Source organism: Castor canadensis, chromosome 16 (genome assembly GCF_047511655.1).
Source record: "Castor canadensis chromosome 16, mCasCan1.hap1v2, whole genome shotgun sequence".
In the NCBI taxonomy this organism is placed as follows: Eukaryota; Metazoa; Chordata; class Mammalia; order Rodentia; family Castoridae; genus Castor; species Castor canadensis.
This window is the reverse complement of record NC_133401.1, coordinates 6,738,285-6,750,140: the sequence shown is the minus strand read 5'-3', so window position 1 is coordinate 6,750,140 and position 11,856 is coordinate 6,738,285. Positions and strand designations below refer to the sequence as shown.

The 11,856-nt window shown below is 53.3% G+C and overlaps 1 protein-coding gene across 3 annotated transcripts; it reads right to left on the bottom strand.

Moving 5' to 3' along the window:
- Window positions 1–892: 892 nt before the first annotated feature.
- On the bottom strand, window positions 893–6,372 carry Fxyd3 (FXYD domain containing ion transport regulator 3). 3 transcript variants are annotated; one of them, XM_074058423.1, is made up of 9 exons: window positions 6,239–6,319; window positions 6,061–6,125; window positions 3,722–3,783; window positions 2,622–2,654; window positions 2,502–2,525; window positions 1,638–1,712; window positions 1,515–1,551; window positions 1,193–1,230; window positions 893–1,085 (listed from the first exon to the last, which is right to left on the bottom strand). In XM_074058423.1, the coding sequence occupies exons 3-9, from the start codon at window positions 3,759–3,761 to the stop codon at window positions 1,066–1,068; spliced, it is 267 nt and encodes an 88-aa protein (XP_073914524.1). In that variant the 5' UTR covers window positions 3,762–3,783; window positions 6,061–6,125; window positions 6,239–6,319; the 3' UTR covers window positions 893–1,065. The 3 variants fall into 3 exon arrangements, with proteins under 3 accessions (XP_073914524.1, XP_020009629.1, XP_073914523.1); XM_020154040.2 differs by lacking the exon at window positions 6,061–6,125 and having other exon boundaries at window positions 6,239–6,372; XM_074058422.1 differs by lacking the exon at window positions 6,061–6,125 and having other exon boundaries at window positions 3,722–3,905; window positions 6,239–6,353.
- Between the last annotated feature and the right edge of the window lie 5,484 nt (window positions 6,373–11,856).

Sequence of the window (11,856 nt, the reverse complement as noted above, 5' to 3'; positions counted from 1 at the left end):
TCGCCCGTTGTCGTAGATCTGGGAGAGGGAGTCTCGTGAATGGCTTGGGGAGGGGATCGTCCCTGGAGTCACGTATGGAGGGAGATTGCAGCCAGGCATCTTGGCAGCTCCTGTGGGCCACCTGGGGCCACTGAGTGTGAGCTTGTGAGGGGCTTCTGGGATGCTCGAGGGACCGAAGGCACGGGTGGGGGGACAGGTCTCTTTTTTGAGGTCATGTCTGTCACCAGGCATTGTTGGATTTTTTTTTTTTTTGTATGTCTTTAAAGGGTGTTAGGCAGTTTATGGGGTGGTTCATGGGAACATTTTGGATGACTTATTGGGTATCCCGGAGTCTCAAAGTCAGACTCAGGTAGCCATTGTGTACTATTAGGGGTGTAGTGGGGAATTGTTTCAAGGATCCATAGGGTTATCTGTTTAGAAAGGTCTCATAACATACTGAGGCCTTAGGGGTGAAGGAAAGGTCGGAAGGGGTCCTAAACTATCTGAATACTCTTGCCTTGGTGGGTGATCTGTATCCTTGTTTTCCTGGGGTGGTCTCAGTGTCTGTCTGAGTGCCCCAGCATTCTATCTGACAAGGGCTCTCTTTCACTTTCAAAAGTGTCCCCCAGGATTGGAGGTGTGGCTCAAGTGGTAGAGCACCTGCTTTGCAAGCTAGAAGCCTTGAGTTCAAACCCCAGTCCCCTCCCAATAAAAGTGTTCCCAGGACTCTTAAATTGCATGAGGCTCCCGTGGCTGTGGAGGCAGAAAGCAGGCCCTGTAGCTTCCACCAAGCCACGAGAGGCAGACTTTAGGCTTTGCACAACCAAGAGACTCAGCCATCAGCCTCAGGACATGACGGTCTCCTCCTGGTCCCAACCCCACCCCAGCGCACACATGGAGTCTGGAGGCTGCCTGGGCAGAAGGCAAGATTATTTTGATTAACAAATGAACAGAGAGGTGCAATGAGGCCCTGGTAAGGCAGTTTGAGGAGAGGAAGGGCTGTGCCATCCTGGAGTTCAGGCTGCTGGGCAGAGCCAGGACCTGGGGACAATGGCCCTCCAGGCTTTTTCAGTAGTCGGTCCATCCTCAGCAGTTGTTGGCAGAGCCTGGGAGAGATGGGGTCAGCTTGTGAGGGCGGATCAAGTTCTTTCTCTGCAGTGGGTGCATGACACACGTACACCCAACCCTCACTCCCACGCTGTCCCTGTCTTACCTGGTGTGATGAGGGGTGGGACATCTACTGGACGGTGACTAGGAAAATAAAAGTGGTGAGATCCACATCCACCCCCGATTTTCCTTCCCCCTCCCCCAGGGCTAGAGGATTCTTGGCTTGCCCAGATGTGGCTTCCTGGCTACTTTTCCATTGTGGGTTTGTACAGGGCTGGGGACAAAGCATTTCAGGATTTGAAGGCCCTCTGGGAATTCTTAGCTATTAATAGTAAACCTGGGAAATCTCAGTGACTGAGCAGGGAGGCCTGTCCTCTCTCCTGAAAAGTGTTTTCTGTCTGAGGTTGCCACGTGGGAAGTCACATTACCTGGGCTTCTGGCTGAATCTGCATTTGCATTTTCCACCTGTTGGAGTGGGGTCGGGGGTGGTCAGGGGAGAGGACCCACAGCCTGCCCCACCCGCTACCCTCCCCGCCAGCTCTTGCACTCACTCATGAGGACAATGATGCCCACAGCACACAGAACCCCTGCACAGATGAGTCCGCCCACTCGGAGGCTGTGCCAGTCTGGGAGAAGAACAGAGGGAATATCAGGGCCAGCCCAGGTCCTCTCCTCCATAGCCCCAACCCCCTTGGCAAATATGTCCTAAGCACCTACAATGTGCAGGGTACTGGGGACACAGCAATGACAGCAGACCAAACCCCCGCCCCACTGGTGCACACGTTCTAGTTAACACCCAAGCAAACAAGGTATTTCATGTCCGGTCAGGTGGAGATAAGCGATCAGAAGGAAAACAGTGCAGGGGAAAGAAAGTCTTGCAGCTTTTTAGAGAGAGAATCTGAAAGGACTCCCTGAGGAGGCCACCTTTGAGCATAGGTCTGCAGGAGGTGAAGAGAGAAAGTACTCCAGGTAGAAGAGTCAGCAAGTACAAAGGTCCTGAGGCTGGCAGGTGTCTGCTGTGTCTGAGGACCAGCAGGAGGCCATTGTGGCTGCTGCAGGAGTGACAGATAGTGGAGGGGGTGAGGCAAGGGGGAGCCAGTAGGTGGAATCTGGAAACACAATGAGGATTTGCATAGAGTCAGTCACCTCTACCAGGAAGTTTTCTCTTGGCTGCCTTTCTCCCAGCGGCTTCTTAGATGGACTACCTCACATCCTACATGTGTCTATCTGGAATCTTCCCCAGGGACAGGTTGCCATCTCTGGTCCTTTAATCCACTGCATACCCCAGTCCTAACCTCTTCCTGGCCCCTCTGGCAACTCTGACCCCAGGCAACCTTGTATGGGACTCTAGACTTAAAATAGTATGTGGCATTGAGAGGAGGCAAGTTGGGAGGGGGGGAGTCACAAGCTCTCACCGTAGTAGAAAGGGCTGTTTTTATCTGCAAGAAAAGAAGAAAGAAGCATGAATCCAGGATAGCAGTGGGTGTCAGGGGTTCCAAGGAGAACTGGAGGGAGGGGTGACCATTCTGACTCACCTTCAGGGTCGTTGGCACCCAGGACAGGCAGGCCTAGTGAAACAAGCAGGAAGGAGGGAAGATGGTGATGGTGACCTTAGCAGAGCCCTTGGTAGGTCCCATGGAGCCTCAGGGGCCTCTGGAGAGTGTCCCCTGGGAGGGCAAATGCCACCATCATGGAGATGTGGACTTGCCCAACCCACCTCACACCTGAGAGTCATGGCAGCATTTTGCTACCTGAAGTGGTAGTGTCTACTCTGAGTGGATATGGGCCACCATTTGGTTGTATGTTTCCATGCTGATCCAGGCCTCCTGCAGAGATGGGGGACTTTTTTGTCAAGATGACAGATAGCTGCAGTTCCAGGGCCCTGTTTCTCACAGCTAGGCTGTGTGCTCACAGACCACCTTTCCAATTCCACCACATCCACACCCCAACTGTTCTTGTGTCTGTTCCCTAGTCCCCTTCAAAATGACTCACGGTCCTCAACTTACACACTTTCTATAAAATAGAACTTTGCATCCCGCTCCAAATGCAATGTCATTCTTGCCCAATGCAACAACTGAGAAAGAAATGCTGTGACAGCAGGGCAGTGAGCCACCTCAGCTCTGGTCCTAAACGATGCAAAGGGAGATTAATAATTTTTAATCATATTTAAAGCACAAACACATAGTGTCTGTCCCAGGCACGTCACATTTGTCAAATATTAACTCCTTTAATCCTTGCAATGATTGAGTGGGGGGTGTTCTTCTTGGTTTTACAGATGGGGAAACTGAGGCATGAAGTATTCTGGGCACTTGCTACACCACCTCTAGGCTCCAAGTGCAAGGTACCATCTTGGAAGAAAGTGTTAAGGAGGTTTTAAAGACAGAGTAGCACTGGGCTGAGCCTTCCAGATGGCCTCAGATTTACAAAAGATTGGGAGAGATGCTTTCTGGCTGTGGGAACCACTGCCATGAGAGGCCCTGTCTTTGTGTGTGCCTTGAAATCAAGCCTTCTACCCTTAAGGAGATGCTGTCCCTAACAGTTACTACCCCACAGGGGGGACACGCACACACGCACACACTTGGCACCACCCACCTGGGTGGCTAGGGCAAACAGTATTTAGGGGCCAGGCACTCACCTGCCAGCAGGATGAGCAGACTCAGGGCCATATCTTGCATGTCACAGCTGACCTAGGGGAGCCTAGACAGCAGGTCCAAACTTAGAAGGGCTGAGAGGATAGCAGGCTCTGTGCCCCTGGGTCCCACCACTGTCATCCTGCTCCCCACCCAGGGTCCGCACATTGAGCCTCGAGCCTCACTGGGCTGAGAGATAAGAAGAAGCCCCAATGTCAAATGGAAGGCTGGGAGAAACCCTCCCTCGGGTCAAATGGAGGCCCGATGAGGGAGCAGCTGGCACAACTCCCTAGGGAGGGGCTTCCAGCTTTAAGTGAGTAGCTTGGGCAGTGAAAAGGAGGGAGGCACTGCCCACTGTTGTCCCCATCTTACAGATGGGGAAGCTCTGCGAGATGAAGGCTGGTGTTCAAGGTCACTTGGCCAGAAAGCAGGTTTTAAACCAGGCCTGGCTTCTTAGTAGTGTCTGTTCCTAACTCAGGACTGTCAGGGCCTCGGGGTGTTTTGGGAAACAGGGTGTTAGGAGCCAGGTGGCAGGAGGCCCGGGTTCTGGGGAGTGTCTCCAGAGACAGCTTGGAGCCTGCCCGGCTCTGCCCACACTTTGCAGACTTCTGGATGGGGCCTGAGTTGACTCCTCAGGGTGCTGGGCAGGGTGTAGGAGGGAGATAACGCCAGGCTGGGGTGCAGGGTAGGGGCTGGGGGTCTTGGCTGCAGCCACCCTGCCCCTGCCCCCTCAGCCAACACCGAGGCCCGTCCCCTGTCCAGCCTGAGCCCAGCCTTTGTCCCCCCATCCCAGTCCTAACCCCCAACTCAGCCTTACCCATGGCCCTGGCCCCCAGCCTCTGTGCTCCCTTCCACTCCAGCCCTGGGCCCCTCCCTAGGCTCCTCCTGGCAGCAAAGCTTCCTCTTCTCCAGGTGGGCCTGCCCAGAACCAATGGCACCTTCTCCTCTCTCTAGTTCTCCCGCCCCTGGTCTCTGCACCCATGCTCTCCAACTTGTGCCACACGCACATGCTGTCTTTCTTGGCCCAGAAAGAGTTGACTCCTGTGCCAGACACTGCCTGGTGACCTTGCTGTGTTCCCACTCTTTCCTTTAGTCCCCGGCAGCCCTAAGGTAGCTCCACTTCCCTGACGGCAAAGCACATGCTCGAAGAGGATGTGACACTGCCTGCTGCCAGCAGGTCATGGCGCAGGGGCGTCCTGCAGGTTGGTGGCACACACTCCTCCAGCTCCACCACCTGTTAATCCCAGACACTGGGCTTAAAATTTCAGCCTGAACCTTCATTTCTTTCAGAAAGGGCGGCTGCAGCTGTGCAGACCCTAGGAAGTTTCAGGGAGACCGGAGTCTAATGGTTCGGGATGCAGGTGTGCAGATGGGCGGCCTGTTGTCTGAAGCTGCCCCAGAGGCTCTGCCGCCATCAAGGTGCAGAGATAAGCAGAAATGTTGAGGCTTGGCGCGTGCTCTCCCCGGGGCACCATTCTCAGCAATCCTCATGTCACCTTCTCAGCTTGAACTTGGCAGTAGCATTATCCCACATTTTTGTCACAACCCTGTCACCTCTGTGAATTTTGCTGGTGCCATATGCTCTGTCACCATGTGACTTTTGGGTCTTGCCTCTAAGCCTCTCTCCATGGCTCCTCCAAGCCACCCAAGCCTGCAAGATGCACTACCGACCCAGTGGGGTGGGTGGATGTCTCAGGGTTGCCCCGGCCTCTGCACACAGTCTCACAAGTGCTTCCGGAGTCTCCAGGAGGCTGGGAGCGGGGTGTCAGCTCATCCACCCTGCCCCATCAAGCTGTTTTTCTGAATAACCCTTGCCGGCTTCCAAACTGACCTTAGCTGAGGGAAGGCTTGGAGAGGGACAGCCCTGGCACTGGTTGCTCTCTGTCCCCCACACCTGCTCCTTACTCGCTGTGGAGGTCCAAACACTGGCCTGAGGACTGCTTCTGCCGGCTGCTCTCTGCTCTCCCCTCTCCTCCTCCAAGACGGTTTAGAACAGCTACATCATCAGGGTCATTCAGAATGACCCCCGTGTCCCCCCAAATCTCCTAACCAATCCCCCATTCAATAGCTTCCCCAGGCAGCATCCCCCTTTCCTAACAGTCTCCAGGACCCATATAATCCCATTCCTAGCACCCCGAATCCACTCAGCCACGCCACATCCTATCCATACCCAGCACACAAAATACCTCAATCCACCCCAACAGATACCCAAACCCATCCAAACACCCCCTCCCCACTTCCATCTCCCAGATGCCCCCTAATCCAGACTCTTCTGGTCCACTCAGACACCTCCTGTTCACCCCGACACCACCAGTCTTTCCAGGCACCTCAGTCCTACACTCACCCCACAAGTCCCTGAGAGGAAGGTGGTAGGAGAAGGCTCACCATCTTTTTACTCCAGAAAAGAACCTTGAAGGCAGAAGATTCTAGGGTTTCTAACAGCAGGTGGGGGGGGGGACAGTCAGGGAGAGTTCTGGGGCAGAGCCAAGGGGGGCTTTGAGGAAGGGGCCCTGGCAGCTCACCTGTGGGGCTCACCAGGCTGAGCAGAGGTTTCGGGAGAAAGCGGGCTTCTAAACCTGAGTCCTGCCTTTATCCACAGCTGCCGCGCCCTGAGCAAACCTGGGCAGGTAGAGAACAGGTCAGCCTCCCTAAGGCTCAGGGCCTCCCCCACCCCATTCCTCTCTTAAAGGGACAGTTTCTCCCCTCCCCAGCCACAGTGGCAGGAGGCTCTCTAGGGTCACCAAAGCCAGGGCAGCTTCGGGTGAGGTAGTGGCAGAGCCAGAAGAGCTGGAACTTGGCTCCTCAAAGGCGACAGGCTTCCTCCAGTCTCCTGAAGGAGACCTCGACCTGGAAGGAGCAAGGCTCTGGGGTCTTCAAGGGCAGTACATAGGCCTGGTACACATCGGAAGTGACACACCCATGGAATGACCTAACTTCTTTGACTTTTATTGTGGTTTGGCTTGGGGGAGGGATTGCTGGCATTCATGGGGAATTTGAAATACCCTCCCAGTCCACCTCTCTCTCTCTGTTGATATGGTGTAAGGGTCAGTAGAGGATGTGATAAGACCACACTGTGAAGAAACCCCTGGAACAGCCAGTAGGGCTGGGTGGGAGCTGGGAACACTTACACCAGGCTGAACCCACCCCCTCACTCTGCTCTGGGAGACTGAGAACAGCTTCCAAGCACCAAGTCAGAACCCCCAGCCATGCTCCCAAGGGTGCTGGGAACCCATGCCTCCACTATAGTGTGGGCTGAGTGGGCGTTGGGATGGGGGCTGCCTCCCACTCCAGATAAGCCCCCTGCATGGGGCGAGGTTCCTCCATCCGTCCTCCCTCTGCATCCCTCCTCCCTCTCCCACCCCCTCTTCACAGCATTCCTTCCGGCTAGGGTCTGTACTGGCCCCCACATGGTCCCTGTTGGGGGTGCCCCCTCCCCGCAATTCCGCCTTCATAGACAGAAGGACTTTTGTCCGGGGGCTGGATGGAGAACAAGGCACCATTGAGTGGCTGGCAGAGGATTGGGGTCACGGGGAGGAGCAGGACCAGGGAAGGGGTGGCTCTGTGCTGGCCACCAGCTGGACTCCAGACGACCCCCAACATCACCGTGGGGGTGGGGAGGTGGCCACAGGCACCAGGCCAAGGAGAGGGTGCTGTCAGGAGTGTGGAGAGCTGGACAGGAGAAGGGGGTTCAGGTGAAGTTAAAGCTCTTCTTGGGACGGGGGAGGCAGGGAGGGTCCCACTTCTCATCGGTGAAGGGGTGCAGAGGCAGAGAGGGCTTGCCCAGTTTCCAGCTTTCTGTTATGTGCTTCCTTCTGGCAATTTCTCAGTTCTAGCCCAAGACTAGGACAGGGCCTCCTGCCACCCTATTAAAAGGAGCAAGTCCCTCCAAGGAGAGGGGGCACTCAGGGTGGCCACTCCAAGCTAGAGGCGCAGGGGAGATCAGAACACAGGAAGGAGAGGCCCCAGGAGGGTGGGCGAGGGGTGGGATGGGGAGGATCGCAAGCCAAGGCTGGGGTCTTTGTGGCTGGTCAGAGCTTCAAACTTGAGTGTTGCTGGGAAGACCCTCTGGTGGTCTTGGGAGTGGGGTGGTGTCTCCCTCTGCTGGAAAGCCTAGGAACTGTGGGGGCAGGTGGCGACTTGTGCGCCGTTGCTGGGAAGGGGGTGCTCAGTCCTTCATTCCTACCCTCTTCCATGACAAGACCCAGACAAAAGTCATGAATGAGTGAAGTAGGACAGGTGTGAGCCCATCAGGCATGGTGGCAGCTGGGTTAATGAGGACAAACCCAGTGGAACAGGCAATCCTCTGCCTTCACTTCCTGAGTAGCTGGTATTACAGCTATGTCACACCACACCAGGCCCCTACAGCACACATTTTTATGATGAAATGTCTAGACTTTTAAATGTTGGTAGCTGACTTTAATGTTTTTGGTTTTGTTTTTTAAGTACTTTAGAGACAAAATGAAATATGTCCTGTGGTTGGATATAGCCCTGGGCCACCAGTTTGAGTGCTTCCCTTCCCAATTGAGGAGCAGGCAAATTGGGTCCAGAGTCCTTGCCCCATTGTCACCCACTCCAGTTCCCTTGGCCTGGACTTCTCCCCCCACCTCCCAACTCTGCTCAGCTCATTGCTTCACCTTCTGCATGTCCTGACTCAAAGGCTGCCTCCCACCAGGGGCTGGTGGCTTCCGCCTGTAATCCTAGCTACTCTGGAGGTAGAGATCAAGAGGATCATGGTTCGAAGCCAGTCCAGGCAAATAGTTCGAGAGACCCTATCTCAAAAAAACAAAAAAAACAAAAAAACAAAACAAAACAAAAACAAAACCCATCACAGGAAAAGGGCTGGTGGAGTGGCTCAAGATGTAGGCCCTGAGTTCAAAGCCCAGTACCACACACAAAAAAAGGGCCACTCCCCATGTGGGGTGCCCCACCCACCCAATCTAGAATCCCATCTGCCCACTGACCTTTCCATTCGCTGGGACCCACCAGCTCTCAGGTGGATCCCAGGCGGCTTCTCTTCTGTTTGGCTGATCTGCCTCCTTCCCAGCCAGCGCAGCAGCTCCTCCTGGTGAATTACAGACCAACATCCAGGATGCCCGCGAAGTCTTGTTAAATACGAGCCTGGCTGGGCAGAGCTGCTAACCATCAGGTGGGCATGGAGGACCAGAACTGCTGTAAGCCCAGACCACCTGCCTCAGCAATGGGCGCCCTGGGCTGACAGCAGGGCGGGGGGTCCTGGGCTGGGTGGGCATTTCCAGGAGGCAGAGAAGGGCAGATACATATCTGGGCTCAATATATCCAGGATAGGCACTGTGGATTCAAGGGGCAAGGACCCCAAATCTCCTCCCAGTTTACCTCCTCTCTAAGACAGTCTCACACACAGGCAGCCCCAGATCTGAATCTATCTGTTGTAAGTTTAAGTCATAAATCCTTAGAAAAAGTAACAGTTGCTGCTGTGGTTTGAATGTGTCTGCCAAAATTCATCCACTGGAAATTTAATCCCTAGTGGGACAGTGTTGGGAGGTGGGGCCTTTGGAGATAGATTAATGTCGTTATCAACAGAGTGGGTTAGTTGCCATGAAAGTGGGTTGCTCTAAAAGTTAAGTCCAGCCCCTTTTGCTGGCTTGTTCTCACTCACGCTTGCCCTTCCCCCTTCTGCCATGGGATGACACAGCAAGAAGGCCTCATCCAAGGCTGGCACCATGCTCTTGGATTTCCCAGTCTCCAGAACCATGAAGTGAAAACATTTCTGTCCATTATTAGTTACCCAGCCTCAGGTGTTCTGTTGCAGCAGCAGAAAATGGACTGAGACAGTATTCAGCGTTCAAATACCGGGATATCTCAACATAGCAAGCCGTTTTTTCTGTGTCTCCTAGAGGACCTGCCTCACTGGATTCCCATTGCCACTTGTCAGCAATGGCTAGTGTGGCAGGTGTGTCTCCCTGGGGGACCCAGGCCCCATCTTCCCTTAGTTTGAGCTTTCATGAAGGGAGGAGAGGGAGCCTCAGGGTTGCTCTGGTGTAGTCCTACTCCTGTCATTTGCCATTGCAGACCCCCCTTCCACCTGCATGCCCCCCAAGACAGGATGTATGTGGTGGATAGTGCAGCTAAGACTCCCTCCTGAATCCAGGAAGAGAGGCCAGGCCTGCCCACAGTGAGGTCGGATGGTACAAGTGACAACAAACTTGACTTCCTTCCCCCAAAAGACTTTGCTGGTCATCTGACAGAGAAGACAGGTTTTTAAAGTGCCTGGGGCTGGGTGAGGAGGGTCTTGTGTTCAAGGCCAGCCTGAGCTACGTAGGGAGATTGTGTCCTGGAACCAACCAAGCAAATGCCTGTCCAAGTAAATAGAGGCAGGAAAAGATTTTTGAGATACAAGAATCTGAGAAGAAAAGTAATATATAAACAGAGAGACACAGAAGCAAATGGGGCAAAATGGGTGACTCCAAGGACTGGCAGAGTAGCTAAAGCTATAGAGTGCCTGCCTAGCAAGCATGAAGCCCTGAGTTCAAACCCCAGTACTGTCAAAAAAAAAACCAAAGCCAAAAAAACCCCTAATTTGGCTGGACTCCAGTGGCTCATGCCTGTAATCCTAGCTACTTGGGAGGCAGAGATCAGGAGGATCACGGTTCCAAGTCAGCCCTGGGCAAATAGTTCACGAGACCCTATCTCAAAAAAAACAACACAAAAAAGGGCTGGTTGAGTGGCTCAAGGTTCAAGTCCCACAACCACAAAAAAAAAAAAAAAATTGGTGACTCCACATGAAGGTATTCACGCCCATCATACAGTGTATGTAACTTTTTTTTTTTTCATGGCAATACTGGGTTTGACTTCAGGGCCTCATGCTTCTGGGCAGATACTCTACCACTTGACCCACTTCACCTCCCTTTTAGCTTTTCTTTTTTTTGGGTGGCACTGGGATTTGCACTCAGGGCCTCATGCTTGTTAGGCAGGTGGTCTACTATTTGAGTCACTCCTCCAGCCCTTTTTTTGTGATGGGTTTTCTTGAGATAGGGTCTGGGAACTATTTCCCCAGGCTGGCTTTGAGCCTTGATCTTCCTGACCTCTGCCTCCTGAATACCTAGGATTACAGGTGGGAGTCACTGGCACCTCGTTAGTCTTTTTTTTTCATGTAAGGTAGGTCTTGCATTTTTGCCTCACCAGCCCGGACGTAGATTCTTCCTGTGAAATGACAGGTGAGGGCCACCATGCCTGGTTTATTGAGATCAGGTCTCTCTAACTTTTTTGCCCCTTGATCTTTGATCCTCCTGATCACTTCCTGAGTTGTTAGGATTACAGGCATGAGCCATCTTGCTTGGCCACTGTTTATGTAACATTTTTATAGCCAAAGAGTTGATACAAAAATCAATAAAAAAATATGAAATTAAAGTTAATGGAAAATGATAAATCACAAGACTTAAAAGCAGCCCTGAAGGAATGGAGGAAAAGGTAAATTTAGAAGCTAAAAGTTAAACAAGCAGAATTTAATTGAAAGCAAGAAATTATATATTTATGTGTTGTACATACGAGATACTAAATACCATATATTGATTTCCTTTTCCATAAAAGCCTGTGCTCTTTTTCACCCTCCCATCTGGTCTTCTTTTCCTCACTCTGCGTCAGATCTCAGGCCATGACCCTCTGTCCCCAGCTCTGCCTCTTCCTGTCTGGGGGAACTTAACCCCTCAGAGCTGTGCAGCCCTGGCCTGGTGGCCCCGAGGCTCTGAGGTCAACTCCGCTGGCTGCAGAGACAGGGCCATGAGTCTGCAGTTCTCAGAGCCTGGCTGGCATGCGGTGGGGAGGGACTGACTGCCGCCCACTGACAGCGTCCCTGTCCTGTCCGCCTGTGCTTGGGGCGCTGCATCTGAAAGCCAGCTCTGCACCTGAGTGTGCTGAGTTGTGTCCCTGTGGCTACTGACTGGCTTTCTCTGTGTTCACCTGACTCTCCAACGCTGGCAGTGTTGTCTTCCTGTAGAGGAGACAGTGACCCCAGGGGATCACTCATTTAGGGCCAAGCCACAAGGGAAGGAAGACTCAGAGTTCCAGCCCAGGCCTGGCTCCACCAGGGGTGAAGGACAGAAGGACAACAGGGCCTACGCAGCTTTGAGAGTTCAGAGAACATTTGTAGAACCAATCATTATCC

What these genes read in the sequence shown, in the direction of transcription:
- Fxyd3 (XM_020154040.2), bottom strand. Translation starts at nt 3,761, where the DNA reads ATGCAAGATATGGCCCTGAGTCTGCTCATCCTGCTGGCAG. An exon ending in AGATTCAGCCAGAAGCCCAG is followed by an intron (nt 1,231 to 1,514) that starts GTAATGTGACTT and finishes TTATTTTCCTAG; the next exon opens with TCACCGTCCAGTAGATGTCC. An exon ending in CCCACCCCTCATCACACCAG is followed by an intron (nt 1,086 to 1,192) that starts GTAAGACAGGGA and finishes CATCTCTCCCAG; the next exon opens with GCTCTGCCAACAACTGCTGA.